This window comes from Lepus europaeus, chromosome 13 (genome assembly GCF_033115175.1).
Source record: "Lepus europaeus isolate LE1 chromosome 13, mLepTim1.pri, whole genome shotgun sequence".
NCBI classification, from domain to species: domain Eukaryota; kingdom Metazoa; phylum Chordata; class Mammalia; order Lagomorpha; family Leporidae; genus Lepus; species Lepus europaeus.
In genome coordinates, this window is record NC_084839.1 from 68,977,917 (window position 1) to 69,000,742 (window position 22,826).

A 22,826-nucleotide genomic window follows, 5' to 3' on the forward strand; every position below is an offset into this window, starting at 1 on the left:
ACTATGCCACATTGCTGGCCCCTGCATTTTCCTTCTTACAAACCTCCATTATTGCTCCCCTCTCTTTCATCCTCATTCTGCAAAAAGCATTCATTTTGAGTCACTAAACTTGTTTTGCACTCTTATGTTGGTCAGCTGTTGTTCAATGAGCCTAGTTAGTTCTTACGTTGTAGTGGAGTAACAAGGTTTTTATAACAAATTAATAGATATTCCAAATTAATGTTCTTTAGTCATAATGGAAGAAAAAGTCTGAATTCTTCAAAATATATTTGTAGTTATTAAGAATATACTTTTTTCTTTTAAAACTAAAAAGCCCACTTTAGGTTGAAAATTATATATGTTTAGAAAATGTAAGCTCTGTTTATGCTGTATATTACTTTATAATAACTTTTGTAAAAAATACTCTGTACACAGGTAATTGTCAACCAGTGATTAAGTTCACAGTGTGTTTTGAGAGTATATCACTTCTTGAGTATCTTTTAAAAGTTTAATAAATAGGGGCTGGCACTGTGGCATAGCAGGTAAAGCTGCCGTCTGCAGTGCTGGCATCCCATATGGGCACCAGTTTGAGTTCCAGCTGCTCCACTTCCCATCCAGCTCTCTGCTATGGCCTGGGAAAGCAGTAGAAGATGGCCCAAGTGCTTGAGCACCTGCACTCACATGAGAGATCCGATGGAAGCTCCTGGGTTCTGGCTTCGGATCATCACAGCTCTGGCCATTGCGGCCATCTGGGTAGTGAGCCAGTGGATGGAAGACCTCTCTCTCTGTCTCTGCCTCTGCCTGTGCCTCTCTGTAACTCTGCCTTTCAAATAAATAAATAAATCTTTAAAAAAAGTATAATAAATAATGAAAAGATTAATGCACATTAAATAAATATTAAGTCATGATAGTTGATAAACTAAGCACTTAAAATAGTAATGATCAAAAATCTGTTTTGAGTTTTTAAGTGACTACTATTTTGGTAATATAAAAACCAGATTCCATGTCTCTTGTTTCAGAAATCAGATAATATCAGGGTCATAGGATTATAGTTCGCCTTCTGGTGACAGAAAATTTTGCTTTGTTCAATCATTAGCCACTTTAAAGGAATTTGAAATTAGAAATTTTTTTCTAAAATTAAAAATTTGTTTTATTTGAGAACTTTGTTTTTTAACACACTTTCCAATTAATATTGATATCATTGGCATATCAGTTGCCCTTATGTAGGGAGAGTTAACATTAAAAAATAAAAATTTTGCTGCAAATATAGTAAATGTTCAAACTTTATTTTAAATATTTGTCAAATTGATATAATTTATATACTATAGTTATTTTTGTTTTATTTATTTACTTGAAAGTCAGAGTTATAGAGAGGCAGAGGCAGAGGGAAATAGAAGTCTTCTATCTGCTGGTTCACTCCCCAAATGGTCACAATAGCTGGAGCTGCACCGATCTGAAGCCAGCAGCCAGGAGCTTCTTTCAGGTCTCCCACGTGAGTGCAGGGGCCCAAGCACTTGGGCCATCTTCCACTGCTTTCCTATGCCATAGCAGAGAGCTGGATTGGAAGTGGAGCAGCTGGGACTTGAATCGACACCCATAAGGGATGTCAGCACTATGGGTGGCAACTTTACCTGTTACGCCACAGCGCTAGCCCCAGTGTTGTTTTTTTTTTTTTTAAATAACCCACACTCTGTAGTGAACTGTATTGCTAAGCTATCTTCAGAAGGATAGTTAATGATAAGTTTTTAAAAAAAACTTAATTTTGGTGTCATATCAGTACTGTAATTTCACGTTTTAATGTGTTACTTATTTAAACTTTTATAACTTTATTTTCAGGGGAATTCCTGATAAGTCTGAAGATACTGAATGGTTTTCCCGACCATCTGAAGTTAGTGAAGCTTTATTCCAGGCTACCTCAGAAGTAGCCTCCGACTTAGTTAACAGCTACCTTAGTATTTCTCAGCATCCACTTATAAGTACCCCGGCTGCTGGGTCTCAGCACTCTCTTTTACCTCCTGAACAAGAGAATAAGGAAGAGAGTATTTCATCTGATACTGCTGATGAACAGAAAACATTCAAAGACTCTGATAATTACGATGCTGCTTCTTCATATATGTCATGGAAGACACGAAAAGATATGCAGCAGTCAGAAACCAATTTAGCTGATAAAGATCAAGTTTCAACTTCAGCGTCATCTGAAGTAAGTGAAGAAACCATAGCTTTTAAAAGAAGTGACAGTTTTGATGCTGCTTGTTCACATGTGCAGTTTTGGAAACAGGAAACTTTACAGCAGGCAGAAACACATCCAACTAATCAGGACCGTGTTTCTTTTCCACATGAAATTACTCCTCCTCCTCCTAATAGAATGTCATATTCTTTCTTGCGATGTTTGTTGGAAGGAAGAAGAAAAGGGATTCCCTTGACTTCAGATAGTCGTTACCTGGAGAGTGTTTGTTTAAGGGCCCCAGCTGAGAACGGGGTGAAACAAAATGTGGATTCTTTGGGAGGTTATGAAGGAAAGGAAGATCTGCAGAAAGAAGTATTTCCGTGTCTTAAACAAAAGGAGACCAAAAATAACTTCCTGTCTTCAGAGGTGCATCCCAGACCTTCAGAAATACCGTATATTGGGAAGGTTATAGTTCCTGATAATTCTGTAAAAGTTTCGGAAGCATATATACTTTCCAGGGGACATGATCTTTCTAAGATGGAGGCTTCCGGTGGTCCTCTTCAGACTGTTAAATCCAACTTGGATGAGACATCAGAACAACTGTATTTTGAAGAGGAAAGAAACCAAAAGACAACTTCTGTTTTTGGTGAGAAAAATGTTGATGCCACAGAAAATGTAGCCTTTGAGGCTGTTATTGCTTCTATTGAGTCTTCCAAGGATGAGAGTACCATAAATGAAATCAGTAACTCTTTAAGAGATGACAGCCAAGAGAGAGAACCAAAAAGCCCATGTCTTTCCCCATTTAACTATAATGATGAAAACTCTTTCTTTGATGAGCTTAAGCATCCACGCTATCAGTCTACTCCTGCGGTGTTTGAACCAGCAGCTTCAAAACCATTGTTGCATAAAAAAGATGATGATGATAGCTCCCTATACTGGCATCCAAATTTAAAATCACCCCCTAATGCTTTTCAGGAAATTCTCATTAAGCCACTTTCTGTTATCCCAGAGCTTAAGTCACCTGCTTCTTTAAGTGAAAAATCTTACCACCAGTCTGTTGGTCTTGGCAAAACACAGTCAGCTTTATTTCAATATGATATCAACAATGAAATGTTTCTTCCCATAGGGAAGATAAAGTCTGTTTCTGCTCTTGACCTTGCAGAGAAGGTAGGATCTTCAAACGTTATTTATTCAATGAAAGTATCAACTTCTGGTTCTTTGGTTTTACAAGATTTAAAGCAGCAAAGCTTTGAAGAAGTTATAGATTCCTCACACTGTAGTTTGGGTCAGGATGTAGACTTTAGTAACACCATTGAATGTCCGTCTGCAGCTGTAGGAAGCAGCTCTTCAGCAAACTTGGTGGCATGTGATGCAGAGTCACAAGGTGCTTTACCACTGACAAAAGATGCATCATTAATTACAGTTGGCCAAGAGACATTGCTGAAAGCTGATATAGGCCAAAGTGAAATTCCTCAGCCTACAGGAGTTGAGTCCAGTTTTAGTATTCATACAATTATGCAAAATGACTCCTATTTTGTAGAGGGCCCGCAGGGGAAGGCTGCGTCTGAGGTCATTACAGTGGATGATGGTACTGAGTGCTGTAACCCAGATGAAAATGCTGTTGTGTGCAGTCAAAGAGTTGCTGAACTACAAAGCGAGGTGAGGCACAATAATATGATAGTTGTGGGAAGCATGGTCTTTTCCAGTATTATTTCAGGAAGTGGTATTATTTGTTTTTATTTTACTCTTTACCATTTCCCAGACATGTGAGCAACATGATGTGACTGGTGAGTGCACTGAGCTAGCAGCTTTAGAAAATTTGCTCGATGATCTTTGTGACAGCTCCCAGGATTGGCAACCTGCTTCACAACAGCCATCCGAGGAAGAGAGCAATTTTCAAGAGCCTGTAAGTTTATTTTTTTATACTTATAAATGGGGAAAGGAATATTTTAGTTCAACATTGGTATTGGATGTTAATGGCCCATTTAAATCCTCTAATACCAACTTGTGGCTTGTAACCTGGTCCTCATCTGATATCCAGGAATATGCTCCATTAACTAACTAGAAGTTGATATAAAAGAAATGTTTATATTTGATAGACCACAAGACTTAATGAGTGCTGTGGTATCTCAGGTCATCCGCTGAGCTCCCAAGCCTTTCATTTTGAGACACTAACTCTTCATTGTTGTGTTAACAAGTGGCTTTGGGATTGTGTTAAGATTGAACTCATTCATGGGATGTTAGTTCAAATGATGGTACTTTTTACCTTCTCTAGTTTTAAAAGAGGAGTATCCCTGGAATATTCAAATATTCCTATTTTGAAGCTCCTGAAAAATTTGACTTCAGAGGTATCTTGAAAATGACAAGAACCAGCTTTTCTCCATTAATGATATTGAGCTGCTTAATATCCAAACTAGTGAGTGTCCTTAAAGAGAACTCACTATCCTCTTTCCAAGTGAACAGCATACTCATGGATTTATGCATTCCCTCTCTGTATTTATAATTATCATTGTGTGTGTTTGTACTAGAAAATGGTAAATTGGCGGTGTTCTCTGGTTCCGTTGCCTATCTGTTTTTGTCAGATATTGCCAGAGGGTTGTTCTTGAGCAGATGAAGTCTGAAAGTATCTTATTTTCTTAATTTCTTTTCTCATTTCATAGGTAAGTCATTCTAATCTGGGCATTAATCAGTCTTTTTCATCTATATTGCCTCCATTTGTTCCTCATGAGCCAACCAGAGAGTCAGAATATCATTCTTCAAATCTCAGAATGTTGAGGGTATCTCCTGACGCTGTGCCAAAGACTCTCAAACATTTAGCAGGTATGTAGTAAAAGGAGATATTAAATGTCCACCTTATTGCTAGTTTATGAAAAGTATCTTACTGTGCCTAAATAATTTTTTATTTTTGAATTCCTATAATATGAATTACTTGCATCAGATGTGTTTATAAATTTTAGTCCATTTGAACTACTATTAAAAAAAAGCACCTCAATACCTCAAATTTGTCATATAAAGAACACAAATCAATTTTTCACAATTTTAGAGGCTAGAAAGTCCAAGATCTAGGTACAGGCAGATTCAGTGTAGTAAAGGCCTGTTTCTGATCTCTCTGAGGTCTTTTTTATAATCGACACTGACAACCTTCATGATCTAGTTGCTTTCCAAAGGTCCAGCCTCCAAATGTCATCATCTTGGAGATTAGGATTTCAACATATAAATTTCTGAGGAACACATACATTTAGACTCTAGCAAGTCACCAAATCTTTTATTAGCTGAACCATTTGATTTTTTTGTTGCTTTCTCCTTGACAGTGTTTAGAACTGAATTACATAGAGGAGTCTAGTAGTAGAGTTAGTTTGTTTCTTATTCTTTATGTAACATAAAAGAAAAAAGGAATTGATTGAGCTCAAGTACACAAAAATGGATGCAGACAATTTTGTAAAGATCAATTTTTGAGCAGGATTATATGCTGAGGAAAGTGAGGTAAATTAGGGAGCTTAAGGAGAGTGGCTTAGTGAATGAAGACTTAGAATTTATGTTGAAGTGAATGTGAGATGGAACTGTCCAAGGACAAGTTAAAGATTTGTCAGCTAATTCTAAGAAGTAAGCTGAGGTTGGAGGTAATGATTTTATAACATTGGCCTGTGTAGATTTTCTGATTTTTTTTTTTTCTTTCCTCTCATGAATGAAGAAGGTGAATTATAGTGATTGAAAGATTGAGGGTTTCATTGAGTGCATTTGGTAGAAGGATAACAATGGAAGGGAATCAATGAGAGAGGAGTTGATCAACTATTGGTTTCAGCCTATGTAGGGGAAGAGAAGCCATTAGGGTTGTTAATCTGGGAGGAAATTGAAAGCCCAGAGATTTATTTATGAAGTTGATTTGATGAGTGGGAGTAAACTATAGGGAGCTAGAAAAGTGAGTGATTTTGTTCAGATTGAGTTAGTAGATTGAAGTGAAGATCAAGTTAAAGGAATATTAGGTCCATGAGATGGCCAAGGGATTCAATAATAGAAGCTGAATAAAAATCATTGGTGTGAGGGGACTGTGGACGACTAGAAGAAGATTGTTATGAGAGGCACAGCAGAGTTGGAGATGTATTTTGAAGGGCCAAAACAAAGAGAAAACAATAGCTAGTTCATTGAGATGTTTGAGTGCAGCAGGCATGTGACACAGATAGTGTAAAACACAGAAATATAATATGGCCTTATAAAGGGAACTAGGCATAAAGCATCTACCATTTGGTCTTTTGAGATCAACCCTGGACAAAAAGGCATTTTGCTTGGTGGGGTTAGGATACACAAGTCCCTTCTCACATCACAGACATGTTAGGAATTTACTGCTGGAGCACCCCAAGATCCTTTTAGGCACTGAACCAATTTTGGAAAGAAACTGGGTCACCCCATCAATGCATTCCTCTGTAAAAAGAGCCCAGACTGTATTGCGCCCTCATCTATGCTGGCATTTTTTGCTGTGGCCCGGGAAGGCAGTGGAGGATGGCCCAAGTGCTTTGGCGCCTGCACCCGCATGGGAAACCAGGAAGAAGCACCTGGCTCCTGGCTTCAGATCGGCGCAGTGCTGGCCGTTGTGGCCATTTGGGGAGTGAACCAATGGAAGGAAGACCTTTCTCTGTCTCTCTCTCTAATTCTATAAAAATAAAAAAAATTTTCAACTTCCATCTCTTCATTTCTAATGTCATTGTATGTGGTGGAAGGTTGCACAGGCAGTAGTATTGTAAGTGAAAAAACTAAGATTTTTTAATTTTTAAAAATTTTTTAAAAATTTAATTTCTTTATTTGAGAGGTAGAGTTACAGACACAGAGAGTGAGAGACAGAAAGGCCTTTCATCTACTGGTTCACTCCCCAAATGGCCACGACGGCAGGAGCTGGGCTGATCCGAAGCCAGGAGCTTATTCTGGATCTCCCACGTGGATGCAGGGGCCCAAGCACCTGGGCCATTTCCACTACTTTCCCATGTCATAGCAGGAAGCTGGATCAGAAAAGAAGCAGCTGGACACGAAATGGCACCCATATGGGATGCTGGCACAGAAGGCAGAGGCTTAGCCTACAAAGTTACAGCACCGGCCCCAGGTTTGTTTTTTTTTTAAAGATTAAAAAAAATGGATTTTTAAAGTGACAAATTTGATAAAAGTTGTTTATTAAATAGCAGTGTGGTTTCAAAAAGTACAGAGGAAAAGTTGAGATGGGATGGAATAAATAGTGGGAGGAGGGGGCCGGTGCTGTGGCGCAGCAGGTTAAAGCCTTGGCCTGAGGTGCTGGCATCCCATTTGGGCGCCAGTTCTAGTCCTGGCTGCTCCACTTCTGATGCAGCTCTCTGCTATGGCCTGGGAAAGCAGTAAAACATGGCCCAAGTCTTTGGACTCCTGGACCCACATGGGAGACCCGGAAGAAGCTCCTAGCTCCTGGCAGATCAGCACAGCTCCAGCTGTTGAGGCCATCTGGGGAGTGAACCAGTGGAGACCACTCTCTCTGTCTGCCTCTTTCTGTAACTCTGTCTTTCAAATAAATTAAAAAAGTAAATAAATAGTGGGAGGAGACAAGTTGAGAAAATATAAAGCAGTGCTGGAATGATGGGACAGGAAGAGGCTGATGGTATTTGCTTTTCATCTGACCAGATATTTGAGGGATGATCAGAATTGAAATGATTGTCTTAATTATCCTAATTTTATCAGAAGAATTTTGTTGATTTAGATAAGTCAGGGTCCTCCAGAGAGAAAGAACCAAGGGATTAGATAGGTATGGATGGATGGATGGATGGATGGATAGATGAAAGGGGATTTATTAATGTTGGCTTATGTGTTTGTGGAGGTAAAGAAATCTCCTGATAGACCATGTGTCAGCTAGAGAACCAAGGAAGCCAGTTGCCATTACTGAGCCCTGGTCTGAAGGCTTCAGAACCAGGGAAGACAGTAGTATAACTCTCAGTCTAAGACCAAAGACTTAGAACCTAGCCACCTGCTGTTGCAAGTGTTGAGTCCAAAGGCTGGACAACCTGGAGTTCTGATATCTATTGGCAGGAGAAGAAGGATGTCCCAGGTACAGGAGAGAGAGCTAGAGCAAATAAATGTGTCTTTTCTATGACTTTTTCTTCTATCCAGATTTCAACTGATTGGATGAATACACATTGGGTGAGGGCAGATCTTCCTCTGGTGTTAATATCAATTTCTTCCATGAATACCCTTACCTACAAACCTGGAAATAATGTTTTACCACCTGTTTGGAGATCCCTTAATCCAAATTGATACCTAAATTTACCATTGCAAACATTTATCTGTCTAAAAATGTCTTTGTGGCTCTCCTTTTATGAATTATAGCATGGCTTGGTAAAGCCTTTTCAGGTTGTAATTTACCCATTGCCCCCAAATTACATCTTTTGATATTGTCCTGAAGTTCAGATACTCTTTTCTAGTACCTCATTTTTTCATTTTTTTTTTTTTTAAGATTTATTTATTTATTTGGAAGTCAGAGTTACAGAGAGGAGAGGCAGAGAGAGAGAGAGAGAGTCTTCCATCCGCTGGTTCACTCCCCAGATGGCCGCAACAGCCGGAGCTGCGCCAATCTGAAGCCAGGAGCCAGAGTTTTTTCCAGGTCTTCCACGTGGGTGCAGGGGCCCAAGGGCTAGGGCCATCTTCTACTGCTTTCCCAGGCCATAGCAGAGAGCTTGATGGGAAGTAGATCAGCTGGGACTAGAACTAGTGCCCGTATGGGATGCTGGCGCTTCAGGCCAGGGCATTAACCTGCTGCACCACAGCGCCAGCCCCCGATTTTTTTTTCTGTTAGCATTTCAGATTGGAGAGTTTGTACTGACCTATCTTAAAGCTCACTGATTCATTCCTTGTTTATGTCCAGTCTACTGATCAGCCCATCAAAGTCATCCTTTATTCTGGTACATTATTTTTGGTTTATATAATTTCTTTTTGATTCTTTATCTTAGAGTTTCTCTCTGCCTGCATTACCCATCTGTTCTTTTATGTTGTTCAGTTCTACCGTTAAAGCCATAGACATATTAACCATAGTTATCTAATAATTTCAAAATCACTACCATAACTGAGTCTGCTTCTGTTTGTTTTATGTCGTCATATAACTGAAAGTCTGTTCCTTGTCAACAATACTGAATCAGAATAAATAGGATAGAGTTTGGGGATAAAGGAAAGTGGAAGTTTAATCTACCAGTAGATGAGGATGAGAGCTGACATTGAAGTCTCGAGAACTTTACTGATTATTGAGGATAGTCTGGATTTTTTTTTGTTTATTTTTAAATTGTATTTAAGTTGTGCAAGTTGTATGTATTTCATGTATGCAGCTTTAGGAACATAGTGATAGTTCCCTCCCTCCTGCCTGTACTCAAACCATTCTTCCTCTTCCCTCTCCCATTCCCACTTTTAATTTTTAAAGATTTATTTATTTATTTGAAAGAGTTAGAGAGTTAGAGAGAGAGAGAGAGATCGATCGATCAATCGATTGATCTTCCATCCACTGGTACACTCCCTGACTGGCGTTACAACTGGAGCTGCACTGATCCAAAGCCAGGAGCCAGGAGCTTCTTCTGGGTCTCCCACATGGGTGCAGAGGCCCAAACATTTTTGTTTTGCCACAGTGTTTTGGCTTTCCATGCCTGAAATGCTCTCATGGACTTTTCAGCCAGACCAGAATGCCTTAAGGGCTGATTCTGAGGTCAAGGTGCTATTAGAGTGATTGTCATTCTATGAGTCTGCTTCCCATGTTGGAACATTGTCTCCTTTTTAATTCTATCAAGTGTCTATACCAGACACTTGATCTTATTTATATGATACCCCTTAACACTTAATCCTATCTATATGATCAATGTAACACTTAATATGATCACTTTAACACTTAAGATGGCATGATTACCACCCAGCTTAATGGGATTTGGAGTCCTATGGCAAGTTTTTAGCTATACCCTTAGAAGTAAGTCTGTAGGAATGTATGCAGAACTATACAGCTCCCCTGTCCCTTATTCTCACTCTTATTTTTTACTGGCATCTATTTTCAATTGACTTTATATACATATATACTAATTCTATGTTAAGTAAAGAGTTCAACCAATAGTATTAAGTAGAAAAAAGTAATAAAAAATGAAATAATAAACTATTCCTTGACAGTCAAGACAAGGGCTATTTGAGTCATTGCTTCCCATAGTGTCAATTTCACTTCTACAGGTTTCCTTTTAGGTGCTCTGTTAGTCATCACAGATCAGGGAGAACATATGGTATTTGTCCCTTTGGAACTGGCTTATTTCACTAAGTTTGATGTTTTCCAGATTCATCAATTTTGTTCCAAATGACTGGATTTCATTTTTTTTTTTTTTTACCACTGTGTAGTATTCTTTAGAGTACATATCCCATAATTTCTTTGTCTAGTCTCCAGTTGACAGGCATTTAGGTTGACTCTATGTCTTAGTTATTGTAAAATGAGCTGCAATGTACATGAGGGTGCAGATAACTCTTTTATTTGTCAATTTCATTTCCCTTGGGTAAATTCTCAGGAGTGGGATGGCTAGGTGGTATGGTAGGACTATATTCAGATTTCTGAGGTATCTCCAAACTGTCTTCCATATTGGTTTTACCAGTTTACATTCCCAGAAATGGTGGGTTAGGGTTCCTTCTCTGCATCCTCACCAGCCCATTTCTTAACTGGGTTATTTTATTGTGGAATTCCTTGACATCTTTATATATTCTGGTTATTAATCCTTTATCAGTTGCATAGTTTGCAAATAATTCATCTCATTCTCTCAGTTGCCTCTTCACTTTTACTGTTTCTTCTGCCATACAGAAGCTTCTCAATTTGATATAATCCCATTTGTTAATTTTGGCTTTTATTGCCTATGCCTCTGGGATCTTTTTTGGGAACTCTTTGCCTGTGCCAATGTCTTGCAGGGTTTCCCCAGTGCTCTCTAATGATTTGATGGTATCAGGTTGTAGATTTTGGTCTTTAATCCATTTTGAATGCATTTTTGTATAAGGTGTAAGGTAGAGGTCCTGCTTCATACTTTTGCATGTGGAAATCCAGTTTTCCCAGCACCATTTGTTGAAGAGACTGTCCTTGCTCCAGGGATTGGTTTTAGCTCCTTGTTCAAATGTAAGTTGGTTGTAGATGCTTGGATTGATTTCTGGCATTTCTATTCTATTCCATTGGTTTATCTGTTTTGTACCAGTACCAGGCTGTTTTGATTTTAACTGCCTTGTAGTATGTCTTAAAATCTGGTATTGTGATGCCTCCCATTTTGTTTTTGTTGTGTAAGATTTCTAGGCTGGCGCCATGGCTCACTAGGCTAATCCTCCACCTGCGGCACCGGCACCCTGGGTTCTAGTCCCTGTTGGGGCGCCGGTTCTTTCCCAGTTGCTCCTCTTCCAGTCCAGCTCTCTACTGTGTCCTGGGAAGCCAGTGGAGGATGGCCCAAGTGCTTGGGCCCTGCACCCGCGTGGGAGACCAGGAAGAAGCACCTGGCTCCTGGCTTTGAATCGGCGCAGTGCGCCAGCCATAGCAACCATTTGGGGAGTGAACCAATGGAAGGAAGACCTTTCTCTCTGTCTCTCTCTCTCACTGGCTAACTCTGCCTGTCCAAAAAAAAAAAAAAAAAAAAAAAAAAAAGATTTCTTAGGCTATTTGAGGTCTCCAGTGTTTCTAAATGAATTTCAGCATTATTTTTTGTAGATCTCAAAAGAATGTCTTTGGTATTTTGATTGATATTGCATTGAATCTGTAAATTGCTTTGGAAATATGGACATTTTGTTTTTTATTTTTTTAATGTTGTATTATTTATTTGTTTGTTTATTTGAAAGTCAAAATTACACAGGAGAGGAGAGGCAGAGAGAGAGGTCTTGCATCCACTGGTTAACTCCCCAGTTGGCCGCAACGGCTGGAGCTGAGCCAATCCGAAACCAGGAGCTTCTTCCAGGTCTCCCACATGGGCTCAGGGTCCCAAGGACTTGGTCCAACTTCTCCTGCTTTCCCAGGCCATAGCAGAGAGCTGGTTCAGAAGTGGAGCAGCTGGGATTCGAACAAGCACCCATTTGGGGTGCCGGCACTGCAGGCACCGGCTTTAACCGCTACACCACAGTGCTGGGCCCAATATGGACATTTTGATTATATTGATTCTTCTAATCCATGAACATGGAAGTGTTTTTTCCATTTTTTTGTTTATTCTTCTATTCTTTTTTTAATGTTTTGTACTTTTCATCATAGAGATCTTTGAAATCCCTGGTTAAATTTATTCCAAGGTTTTTTTTTTTTTACTATTTTTTTTTTTTGACAGGCAGAGTGGACAGTGAGAGAGAGAGACAGAGAGAAAGGTCTTCCTTTTGCCGTTGGTTCACCCTCCAATGGCCGCCGCGGTAGCGCGCTGCGGCCGGCGCACCGCGCTGTTCCGATGGCAGGAGCCAGGTGCTTCTCCTGGTCTCCCATGGGGTGCAGGACCCAAGCACCTGGGCCATCCTCCGCTATTGTGAATGAGATCGATCCTAAAAGTTCTTTCTCAGCCATGACATTGTCTGTGCTTGCAAAGGTTGTTGATTTTTGTGTGTTAATTTTATATCCTGCCACTTTACCAAACTCCTTTATGAGTTCCAATAGTCTCTTAGTAGAGTCTTTTGGATCTCCTTTATATAGAATCGTGTAATCTGCAAATAGGGATAGTTTGACTTCTTCCTTTCTAATTTATAACCCTTTGATTTCTTTTTCTTGCCTAATGACTCTGGCTAAAACTTCCAGGACTATGTTGAATAGCAGTGATGAGAATGGGCGTCCTTGTCTGGTTCTGGATCTTAGTGGGAATGCTTCCTACTTTCCCCCATTCAGTAGGATGCTGGCTATGGTTTTGTTATATATTGTCTTGATTGTGTTGAGGAATGTTCCTTCTATACCCAGTTTGCTTAAGGGTTTTGTCAAGAAAGGATGTTGTATTTTATCAAATGCTTTCTCTGCATCTATTGAAGTAATGATATGGTTTTTCTTCTTCTGTTTGTTAATGTGATGTATCACATTGATTAATTTATGAATGTTGAACCATTCCTACATTCCAGGGATAAATCTCAGTTGGTCTGGGTGAATGATCTTTCTGATATATTGTTGGATTCAATCGGCTAGTGTTTTGTTGAGCATTTTACATCTATGTTCATCAGGGAAATTGGTCTTTGTTTCTACTTTGGGTCTTTTTTGGGTTTAGGAATTAAGATGATGCTGGCTTCACAGAAGGAGTTTGGGAGGATTCCCTCCCTTTCAATTATTTTGTATAGCTTGAGAAGTCTTGGAGTTAGTTCTTTAAATGTCTGGTAGCTCTCTAGTCATGGGGTTTTCAAAAATTGCCTTGATTGTCTTGAGGAATGTTCCTGCCATGCACAATTTGCTTAAAGTTTCATCATGAAAGGATGTTGTATTTTATCAGATACTTTCTCTACATCTATTGAGATACTCATATGGTTTTTGTTCTTCATTTTGTTAATGTAATGTATCACATTGATTGATTTGTGAGTATTGAACTATCTCTACATACCAGGGATAAATCCCACTTGGTCCAGCTGAATGATCTGATGTGTTGTTGTGTTGTTGGATTCGATTAGCTAATATTTTGTTGAGGATTTTTACATCTGTGTTCATCAGGGATATTGGTTGGTTCAGGAATTAAGGTGATACAGGCTTAATAGAAGGAGTTTGGGAAGATACCTTCCCTTTCAGTTGTTTTGAATAGCTTGAGAAGAATTGGAATCAGTTCTTTTAATGTCTGATAGAATTCAGCCATCTGGTAAAGCCATCTGGTCTTGGGCTTTTCTTTGTTGGGAGGGTCTTTATTACTGATTCAGTCCCCATCTTGGTTATTGGTCTGTTTAGGTTTTCTGTGTTTTCATGACTCAGTTTTGTTAGATTGTATGTGTGCAGAAATCTATCCATTTCTTCTAGGTTTCCCAAGTACTACAGCTCTTTATAGTACTTTCTGATGTTTCTTTTTATTTCTGTGGTATCTGTTGTTATATCTCCTTTTTCATTTCTGATTCTATTGATTTAGGTTTTCTCTTTCTTTGGTTAGTAGGGTCAATGGTGTATCAATTTTGTTTATTTTTACAAAAAACCAGCTCTCATTTCACTGATCTTTTGTGGGTTATTTTTTTTTGTTTCCATTTTATTTATTTTTTCTCTAATTTTAATTATTTCTTTCCTCCTGCTAATTTTGGGTTTGGTTTGTTGTTTTTCTAGGTCCTTGAGGTGCATTGATTGCTCATTTATTTGATACCGTTCCATTTTTTTCATGTAGGCACCAACTGCTATAAATTCCCTTCTTAACATTTCTTTTGCTGTATCCCATAAATTTTTTGATATGATGTATTGTCCTCCTTTGTTACCAGAATTTTTTTGATTTCTCTTTGATTTCTTCTATGACCCACTGTTAATTCAGGAGTGTGCTGTTCAGTCTCTACGTGTTTGCATATGATCTAGAGATTTTTTTGTTGTTGTTGATTTCCAGCTTCATTCAACTGTGGTCAGAGAATTAATCCCTTAATCATTACATAATGCCCTTCTTCATCTCTCTTAACAGTTTTTGTGTTAAAGTCTATTTTGTCTGATATTAGAATGGCAACACCTGCCCTTTTTTGATTTGTACTAGCATGGAATATCTCTTTCCATCCTTTCACTTTCAGTCTCTATCTTTGTTGGTGAGATGTGTTTCTTGTAGGCAGCAAATAGGTCTTGTTTTTATCCATTTGGCCAGTCTGTGTCTTTTAATTGGAAAGTTGAGGCCATTTACATTCAAGGTGACTATTGATAAGTAACAACATGGCCCTGCCATTTTCTGTTAATATTCCCGTTGTTTGCTTTAGATTTCTTTTGTACTTTTACTGGGAGATTTTCTGCCTTCACATTCTTTCATAATGATGGCTATCTTTCTGTATTTCTGTGTGTAGCACATCCTTAAGCATCCTTTGTAAACCTGGATGAGTGGTGACAAATTTTTTCAATTTATGTTTGTTATGAAATAAATACCGTCATTCATAAATGAAAACTTTGTGGGTAACAGTATTCTGGGTTGACAGTTTTTTTTCTCTTAAAACTTGGACTAGGCCTCTCCATTCTCTCGTAGCCTGAAGAGTTTCTGATGAGAAGTCAGCTGTGAATCTAATTGGAGATCCTTTGAATGTTTCTCTCTTTGCACATTTTAGAATTTTTAAAGATTTATTTATTATTTGAAAGTCACAGTTACACAGAGAAAGGAGAGGCAGAGAGAGAGAGAGAAAGAGGTCTTCCCTATGATGGTTCACTCCCCAACTGGCTGCAACGGTGGGAGCTGCACCGATCCGAAGCCAGGAGCTTCCTCTGGGTCTCCCACATGGGTGCAGCGGCCCAAGGACTTGGGCCATCTTCTACTGCTTTCCCAGGCCACAGTAGAGAGCTGGATCGGAAGTGGAGCAGCTGGGACTAGAACTAGCACCCACATGGGATGCTGTTGCTTCAGGCCAGGGCGTTAACCCACTGCACCACAGCGCCAGCCCTAGAATCTTTATGTTTTGCTGAGGAGAGTTTGACTACAATGTATCGTGGTAAAGTTCTTTTCTGGACATGTCTATTAGGAGTTCTATGTGTTTCCTGCATTTGGATGTCCTTTTCTTTCACCAAATTGGGGAAGTTTTTTTGTAATTACTTCAGTAAACAGACCATCTAGTCCATTCTCTTTCCAGATCTTCAGGAACTTCTACGGCCTGTGTGTTGAGTCGTTTGATAGTATCCCATAAATCTCCAACATTTTTTAATTTTTCTAATTTCTTCTTTTTTTGGTCTGACTGAAAAATTTCCAAATATTTCTTTTCTCAGATATTGTTTTTTCTGCCTCACCAAGTCTTTTTAAGGCTTTCCACCACATTTTTTATTTGATCTATTGCATTTTTCATTTCCAATATTTCATTTTGATTTCTCTTTAAAATCTCAATTTCAAGGGAAAAATTTTCATTCATGTCATGTATGGATTTCTTTGTGGATTTGCTTCTGATTGCTTTTGAGTAATCTTATGATTAATCTTTTGAATTCCATTTCCATCATTTCATCAATCTCTTCATTTTCACATTCTAATATTGAAATGGTGAGTCATGATGTCTTCCTTATTCTTGTTTCTTGAATTTTTGCATTTATTTTTAGGCATTTGTAGACATACTTGTTTTTTTCTTCTGATGTGTTTTATCTTTGAACTATGCATCTGTGGCTTAGTGGAATGTCTGTACTTTGAGTGAATACTAAGAGGTATGTGCTGGGTGTGGCCAGGGGCCTCTGGTGAACGCTCCCGGGCGAGGCAAGTATCCAGGTCAACACCTAGGTAGGGCAAACTAGATCTCTTCTTGTTAACAGGAGGAAGAGAATGGTCACTTTTATTGGTGTGATCACACCTTCACCTTCTCTCCTCTAAGGTGAGCAGTGTCCAGATTTTAGCCTTCAATGAGTGTAACATTCATGCCACTTTATGAACTGCACCAAGTGACCTGTGCCATCCTCATTCTGAGCACAGTTCCTGTTTCAGTGACCCGCCCCAGGCAACCAGGGAGCTCTGAGTGTGTGGAGCTGCACACAGTGATTGCCCAGAGACCCAGCTGTACCCTGTGTTCTCCCATGCACCCACTGGGTCCCCACAGCCTCAACACACAAGGCTCCCACAGTTGCTGGGTGCAGAAGTTCTGCTCTGCTTCACCAGCCTGTCTGATCCACAGAGAGGCAGATGTTCCCCAAGCCAGCTGTCTGTAGGTGCTCCACCTAGGCAGCTTGAGCCCCAGAGCCTATAGTATGTTGGGAGGCCATCTTCCACTGCTTTCCCAGGCCTTTAGCAGGGAGCTGGATCCAAAGTGGAGTAGCCAGTATGTGAACCTGTGCGCATATGGGATGCTAGTTTAGGAAGCAGTGGCTTTACCTGCTATTCCATGACGCTGGCCCTAATCATCAGATATGAAGTGGAAAAGAAAAATTAATTTGGCCTGGTTATATTTAGACTATTTTATAACTTTTAACATGCCTTATAATTTTTTGTTGAACACTGGTTGTAGTAGGTAAAAGGAACTAGGATAAATAGGCCTTTAGCTTGGGATTTTAGCTGTCTAGGCATTAGACTGTTTACTATTTGCTATAGCTCTATTTTCAGACAGTAAAATTTCCTGTGGTGTCCTTGTGTTTTGGTTTCCCCTGAGACAATTTCTATTTTTTGCTGCTTTTCTAATTTCTATTTATTTCCATTTTAGTCTTTATTATTTTCTTACTTCCATTTGCTTTGGGCTTTGTTTGTGCCTGGTCCTTTTCTTCTGATGGATATTTGGGCTATTGATTTAAGACCTTTCTCTTTTTTTGTTATACATATATTTAGTAGAAATTTATCAATTTTAAGCACTCCTTTAGCTGCCTGCCCTGTGTTTTAGTTTTCCATGTTTTTGTTTTAATTTGTCTAAAATTATTTTCTAGTTTCTATTGTGATTTTTCTTCATTGACTCTGGTTATTTAGGGATGTGTTGTGTGATTTCCATATATTAATGAATTTCCTAATGCTGTTCGTTTATTACTAGAGTCAGTTTTTGTTGGAAAATATACTTTGTGTGATTTCAGTTCTTTTAAGTTTTATTAAGACTGTTTTATGTGCTAGCATATAGTTTATACTGTAGAATGTACTTTATGCTTGAGAAGACTGTATTCTGCTGTTGTTAAGTAGTGTGTTCTATAGATGTCTCTTTGTTCTCTTGGGTTTATGTGTTCCAGTCTTCTGTATCCTTGTTGCTCTGCCTGGTTGTTGTCTCCATTTGCAAAAGTAGAGTATTGAAATCTTTATGATTATTTTTCTCCCTTCTCTCAGATTTGCTTTATGTTTTTGGAATGATGGTATGAGGGCCGTATATATTTATAATTATTATATATTCCAGATAAATTGACCTTTGTATTGTTATTCTAATTCTTCTTTCTAGTAGCATTTTTTGTTTATTTTAAAGTGTTTTAAGTTAATGTACACTCCAGCTGTCATAGTTGCTGTTTGTATGGTTTATCTTTTTTCATCCTGTCACTTTTAACCTACTTGTATCTTTCAGCCTAAAATGTATCTCCTATAAACAGCACATACATGTTAAGTTTTTAATTTTTAATGCAGTCTGACAAGCTTCAGTTTTTGTTGTGCTTGCTTACTCTGTTCACACTCAGTGTCATCAGTGGTATGGTTGGATTGACATTTTCCTGATTGGCTGTTTTCTATTGGTCTCATGGCTTTTCCTTTACTGATTTCTATTTCACTATGTAAATATATTTTAGTGTGAAACTTTAATTTCTTTGTGATTTCCTAGCTAGTGTCTTTTAGGTTGTATGAATGATTGATATAGGGCTTATAATATTTATCTTAACTTTTAGAATATTTTTCCAATTTATATATTTATTTAATTCTAGTATGATCCAGAAACTTTATTCCTGTAGGACTCTATTCTATCCTCCTCCTCATTTTCTTCCTCCTGTTAGTTGAGTGTTTTTTCTGCTCTTTAGTCTTTTCTGATTCAGTTGTTATTTTCTGACCTGCAGTACACATTTATCAGTGCATTAACCCTCAAATCATAGGTCACTGAGCCTTTGTTCATTTTTCTTCATTCTTTTTTTCTGTTCTTCAGCTTGTATAATTTTTTTTTATTTTTTATTTCATCAGCTTACATAATTTCTATTGATTTATCTTCATGTTTTCTGATTCCTTTTTCTGTTTACCTATGTCTACTTTTGAGCCTCTAATGAATTTTATATTTCAGTTTTTATACATTTCAATCCCCGATTTCCATTTTTATTTTTCAAGTTCTATGTCTTTCTCTCTTTTGGGGATATTGACATATCACCTTTAACTCCTTAAGCGTGGTTTTCTTCTCTTTGAATATACATATATTACATAACATTTTAAGATTTTATTCACTAAATCCAACATGTGGATCCTCTCAGAGGCAGTTACTGTTGCTTACTTTTTTCCTGTATGAATGAGTCACACTTTTTGGTTTTTTTTTTGGCTTGTCTCAATGTTTTGTTACTAACTGTATAATTTAGATCTCTTGTTGCAACTCTGTGTACTGATCCTCTCCTGATGTTTTCCCTTTTAAGTTACTGTCTGTCTGGGATTAGTTCAGTGAAGTCTGCTTCACAGTGTGCACCTTCTGATTTTGCCATCAGAAGCACAGGCTTTGGCATGTGTTTAGTTTCCTTGAATTGTTCTTTGCCCAGCAGTCTGATAGTGGTTTCAGCTCTGTTCTTTTTTACTATCTCTTTCTTTGATCTTCCTATTAAGTTTGTCTTGTCATCCCCTAATGGTATCACCTGTTAGCCACAAATAACAAGTAGCAAACTAGTTTGGAGTGTAAATTGCTCCACAATCTGATCTAGTTAACACCAGGCCTTTTTGTTAGGTAATCTTTTAGAAAGGTCTTCAGTCTTCTGACTTCAGGAAGGCTTTTCTTAGTTTTCTGTTTCACTGCTTCTTCCTCTTATTTTATGAAAGATTTATTTTTATTTATTTGCAAGGCATAGTTACACAGAGAGGGAGAGACCGAGAGACGGAGGTCTTCCATATGCTGATTCACTTCCCAAATGGCCACAATGGCTGGGGCCTAGGCTGGGCTGAAGCCTGGAGTCAAGAATTTCTTCCAGGTTCCCATGTGGGTGCAGGGGGCCTAAGCACCTGGGCCATCCTCTGCTGCTATCCCAGGCACATTAGCAGGAACCTGGGTTGGAAGTGGAGCAGCTAGGACTCAAACTAGCACCTTTATGGGATGCTTAGCACTGCAGGTGGCAGCTTAACCCCACTTTGCCACAGTGCCAGTCCCTACTTCTCCCTTTTAAACCTCTAGCTTATTTACGGTCTTGCTTGTTGTCATGTAGCTACCAGCTTCCTTTTAATTGCTTACCAACAAGATTTCCTTTATTTTTGCCATTGTCCTTAGGCTTGAGCTTCTTCGTGCTATGTTTCAAATATAGTCAGTGTGCCTATGGAGATGCGTGGAGCTCTCTGTTCTTATAGCTTGTGTCTCCTGGACAGAACCTTTGTGGCACTGCTCTGGGTCTGGGACAGATAGAGCAATCCACTTCTTTTGAAATAACACAACCTTCTCTGTGGCTTTGGTGCTAGATTAGGATGGTAGTCTGGTTTTCTTGGAGTGGACCTCTGCCCTATAAGCAAGCTGATGTAATTACAGACACTGGGATCCTAGTATTCTCACCTTGCCATACTTGGGGCAAGTCTTCCACTCTGCAGGTGGGCTCTGGGTAGAGATAGTTTCCTTCTTGTGCTCTTCCTTTGCAGCCTTTCTCCCCTGACATCCTTTCTCTTCTGCCTTGTTATTTTTATGAATAATTTCCACTGATGTGCTTAATTGCACCATTTTAATTACTTGGTTTCATCTCATTCCTACCAGTAAGACTGAGATCTTGAGGGGTATTTTTGTGACAGAGGACCAGAAATTAAGATTCATTATTATGTGCTGCCTTGACATTTGAAATGGGGTGGTATCAAAAGATCTAACAGTAATTTTTTCCTGCACTCATCAGTTATATCCTGCACCCAGTGGGAAAAGCTCAGTTAGTTCATCTACCAGTGAGATAAGCTGTTCTGAACTTGGCACACAGCCTTATGTGTTTCATTCCCCTGCAAGCCCACGAAACTACTCAAACAAGCCAATACATCCTCCTATAGGAACCATGAGTCATCCTGTCTGCTGGCTACTACTGACCTGTCTCCCAAAGTTACCTCTGTTCATTCTGCAACTTCTGTGTGACCCCACATGGCCTATCGTTCTGTCCTAGGCCATGAGTAAATGTGACTAACTAACTACTCTCAGGGTCGTTTGTCCAGTGTCAGGTGTCATGTGTTCAGCCATCTCCATAACCATCATACCGCCCTAACCTGCAGGTAAAGCGGAGGCAGATAAAGTAATGTTTATGTCAGTGTTCAATAAATATTAGCTTGAAATGGGCCCTTCATGTGAGTTTCTTATTTTTTACTGGGAAACTGCTGGATCATTTGACATTTTGGGTAGAAAATTAGACTGAACTGTGATTCAAATTGGGTCCAAAATATGAGTCAAGGCAATTTGTAAGTGGGATAAATTAACTAAATAGATAACTAACTAAAATAACTAACTAAATAGAATTTGAAAAGTTTAGAGTAGCAGACAAATTAGAAATAGAATGCCAAGCTTGGGTCTGGATTACTGAGAATTTATGACATTGTTAGCAAGTAGGAAAGTAGATTTAATGTGGAAATACTGAATGATTTCTCAAGGGATCATTTGATTTGAATTGTCCTCACAGTTAGTTGAGACCTTAATAATCCATGATCAAATTATGCAGTAAGAATAATTGGGCTTTCTAAGGGAGCATGAGTGTAGAGAAAAGCACAATGCTAAGGACATACTGCATTGTGGAATGCAATAGCAGATAGAGTGTAGTAGAAAATACAGAAAAGAGATAAATATTTTGTTTGAAGTTTTTACTCAGATTTAATGCTTTCTCTTTGTTTCCATTCTTATTTCTTAGTGCCTTTATCACATCACACTGGATTTTGTTACATATGCATTTAGGATTGCTGTGTCTTGGTAGACTAATCCTTTACTGTTATATAATATCCCTTTTTGTCCCTAGTAATTTTCTGGCTTCTTTAATCTACTTTATCTTAGGTTAATAATATTCCTGCTTGAAAAATGTTTGTTTAATAGGTATTTTTCTATATTTTTAGTTTGAACCTTCCTACATTAAATGTGAAGTGAATTTCTTATAGATATTGTCCAATTGTGTTGTGTATTTTTTTTAAAGATTTTATTTATTTTATTTGAGAGTTAGAGTTACAGACAGTGAGAGGGAGAGACAGAGAGAAAGGTCTTCCATCTGATGGTTCACTCCCCAATTGGCTGCAAGAGCCGGAGCTGTGCCAATCTGAAGCCAGGAGCCAGGTGCTTCTTCCTGGTCTCCCACGCGGGTGCAGGGGCCCAAGGATCTGGGCCTTCTTCTACTACTTTCCCAGGCCACAGGAGAGAGCTGGACGGGAAGTGGAGCAGCAGGGACTAGAACCGGCACCCATATGGGATGCTGGTGCCGCAGGCAGAGGATTATACTACTGCGCCAGGGCGCCGGCACCGGGCTGTATATTTTTAAATTCACCCTGCTAATATCTCTAAGAATACTTTAGTTGGTATTCTGTCTTAACTATTACAGATTTTAACAGTCTTCTAAAGACTGTTTTTAAAATTCACAAATAAAAGTCATATGAATTTATGATCTGATATGTATGTGCTATGGAATAATTAAATCAAGCTAATATATTATCTCACTTTTTTTTGAGATGAGAATATTTAAAATCAACTCTTTTTAAAAATGATTTTTAAAAATTTATTTGAAAGGCACAGAGAGAGAGACAGACAGAAATCTTCCATCTGCTGGTGCGTGCCTCAAATGGCTGCAATGATGAGGGCTGGGCTAGCCTGAAGCCAGTAGCCAGAAACTTCTTCCAGGTCTCCCACAGGAGCCTGGCCTTTCCTAGGCCATTATCAGAAAGCTGGATTGGAAGTAGAGCAGATGGGACTTGAACTTGTGCCAATATGGGATGCAGGTGGTGGCTTTACCCACATGCAAAAATGCCAGCCCCATAACTCTTATTTAAAAAAAAGAAAACACATT

The 22,826-nt window shown here is 38.7% G+C and overlaps 1 protein-coding gene across 6 annotated transcripts in view; it reads left to right on the top strand.

The window, feature by feature from the left end:
• Nucleotides 1-22,826, top strand: part of ALMS1 (ALMS1 centrosome and basal body associated protein) — a 166,311-nt gene that overhangs the window by 31,936 nt on the left and 111,549 nt on the right. For all 6 annotated transcript variants that reach the window (XM_062209660.1, XM_062209661.1, XM_062209663.1 and 3 more), the window contains 4 exons: nucleotides 1,816-2,792; nucleotides 3,687-3,805; nucleotides 3,909-4,052; nucleotides 4,807-4,966. In XM_062209660.1, the coding sequence (XP_062065644.1) occupies nucleotides 1,816-2,792; nucleotides 3,687-3,805; nucleotides 3,909-4,052; nucleotides 4,807-4,966 (1,400 nt within the window). The remainder of the gene's footprint in view (nucleotides 1-1,815; nucleotides 2,793-3,686; nucleotides 3,806-3,908; nucleotides 4,053-4,806; nucleotides 4,967-22,826) is intronic.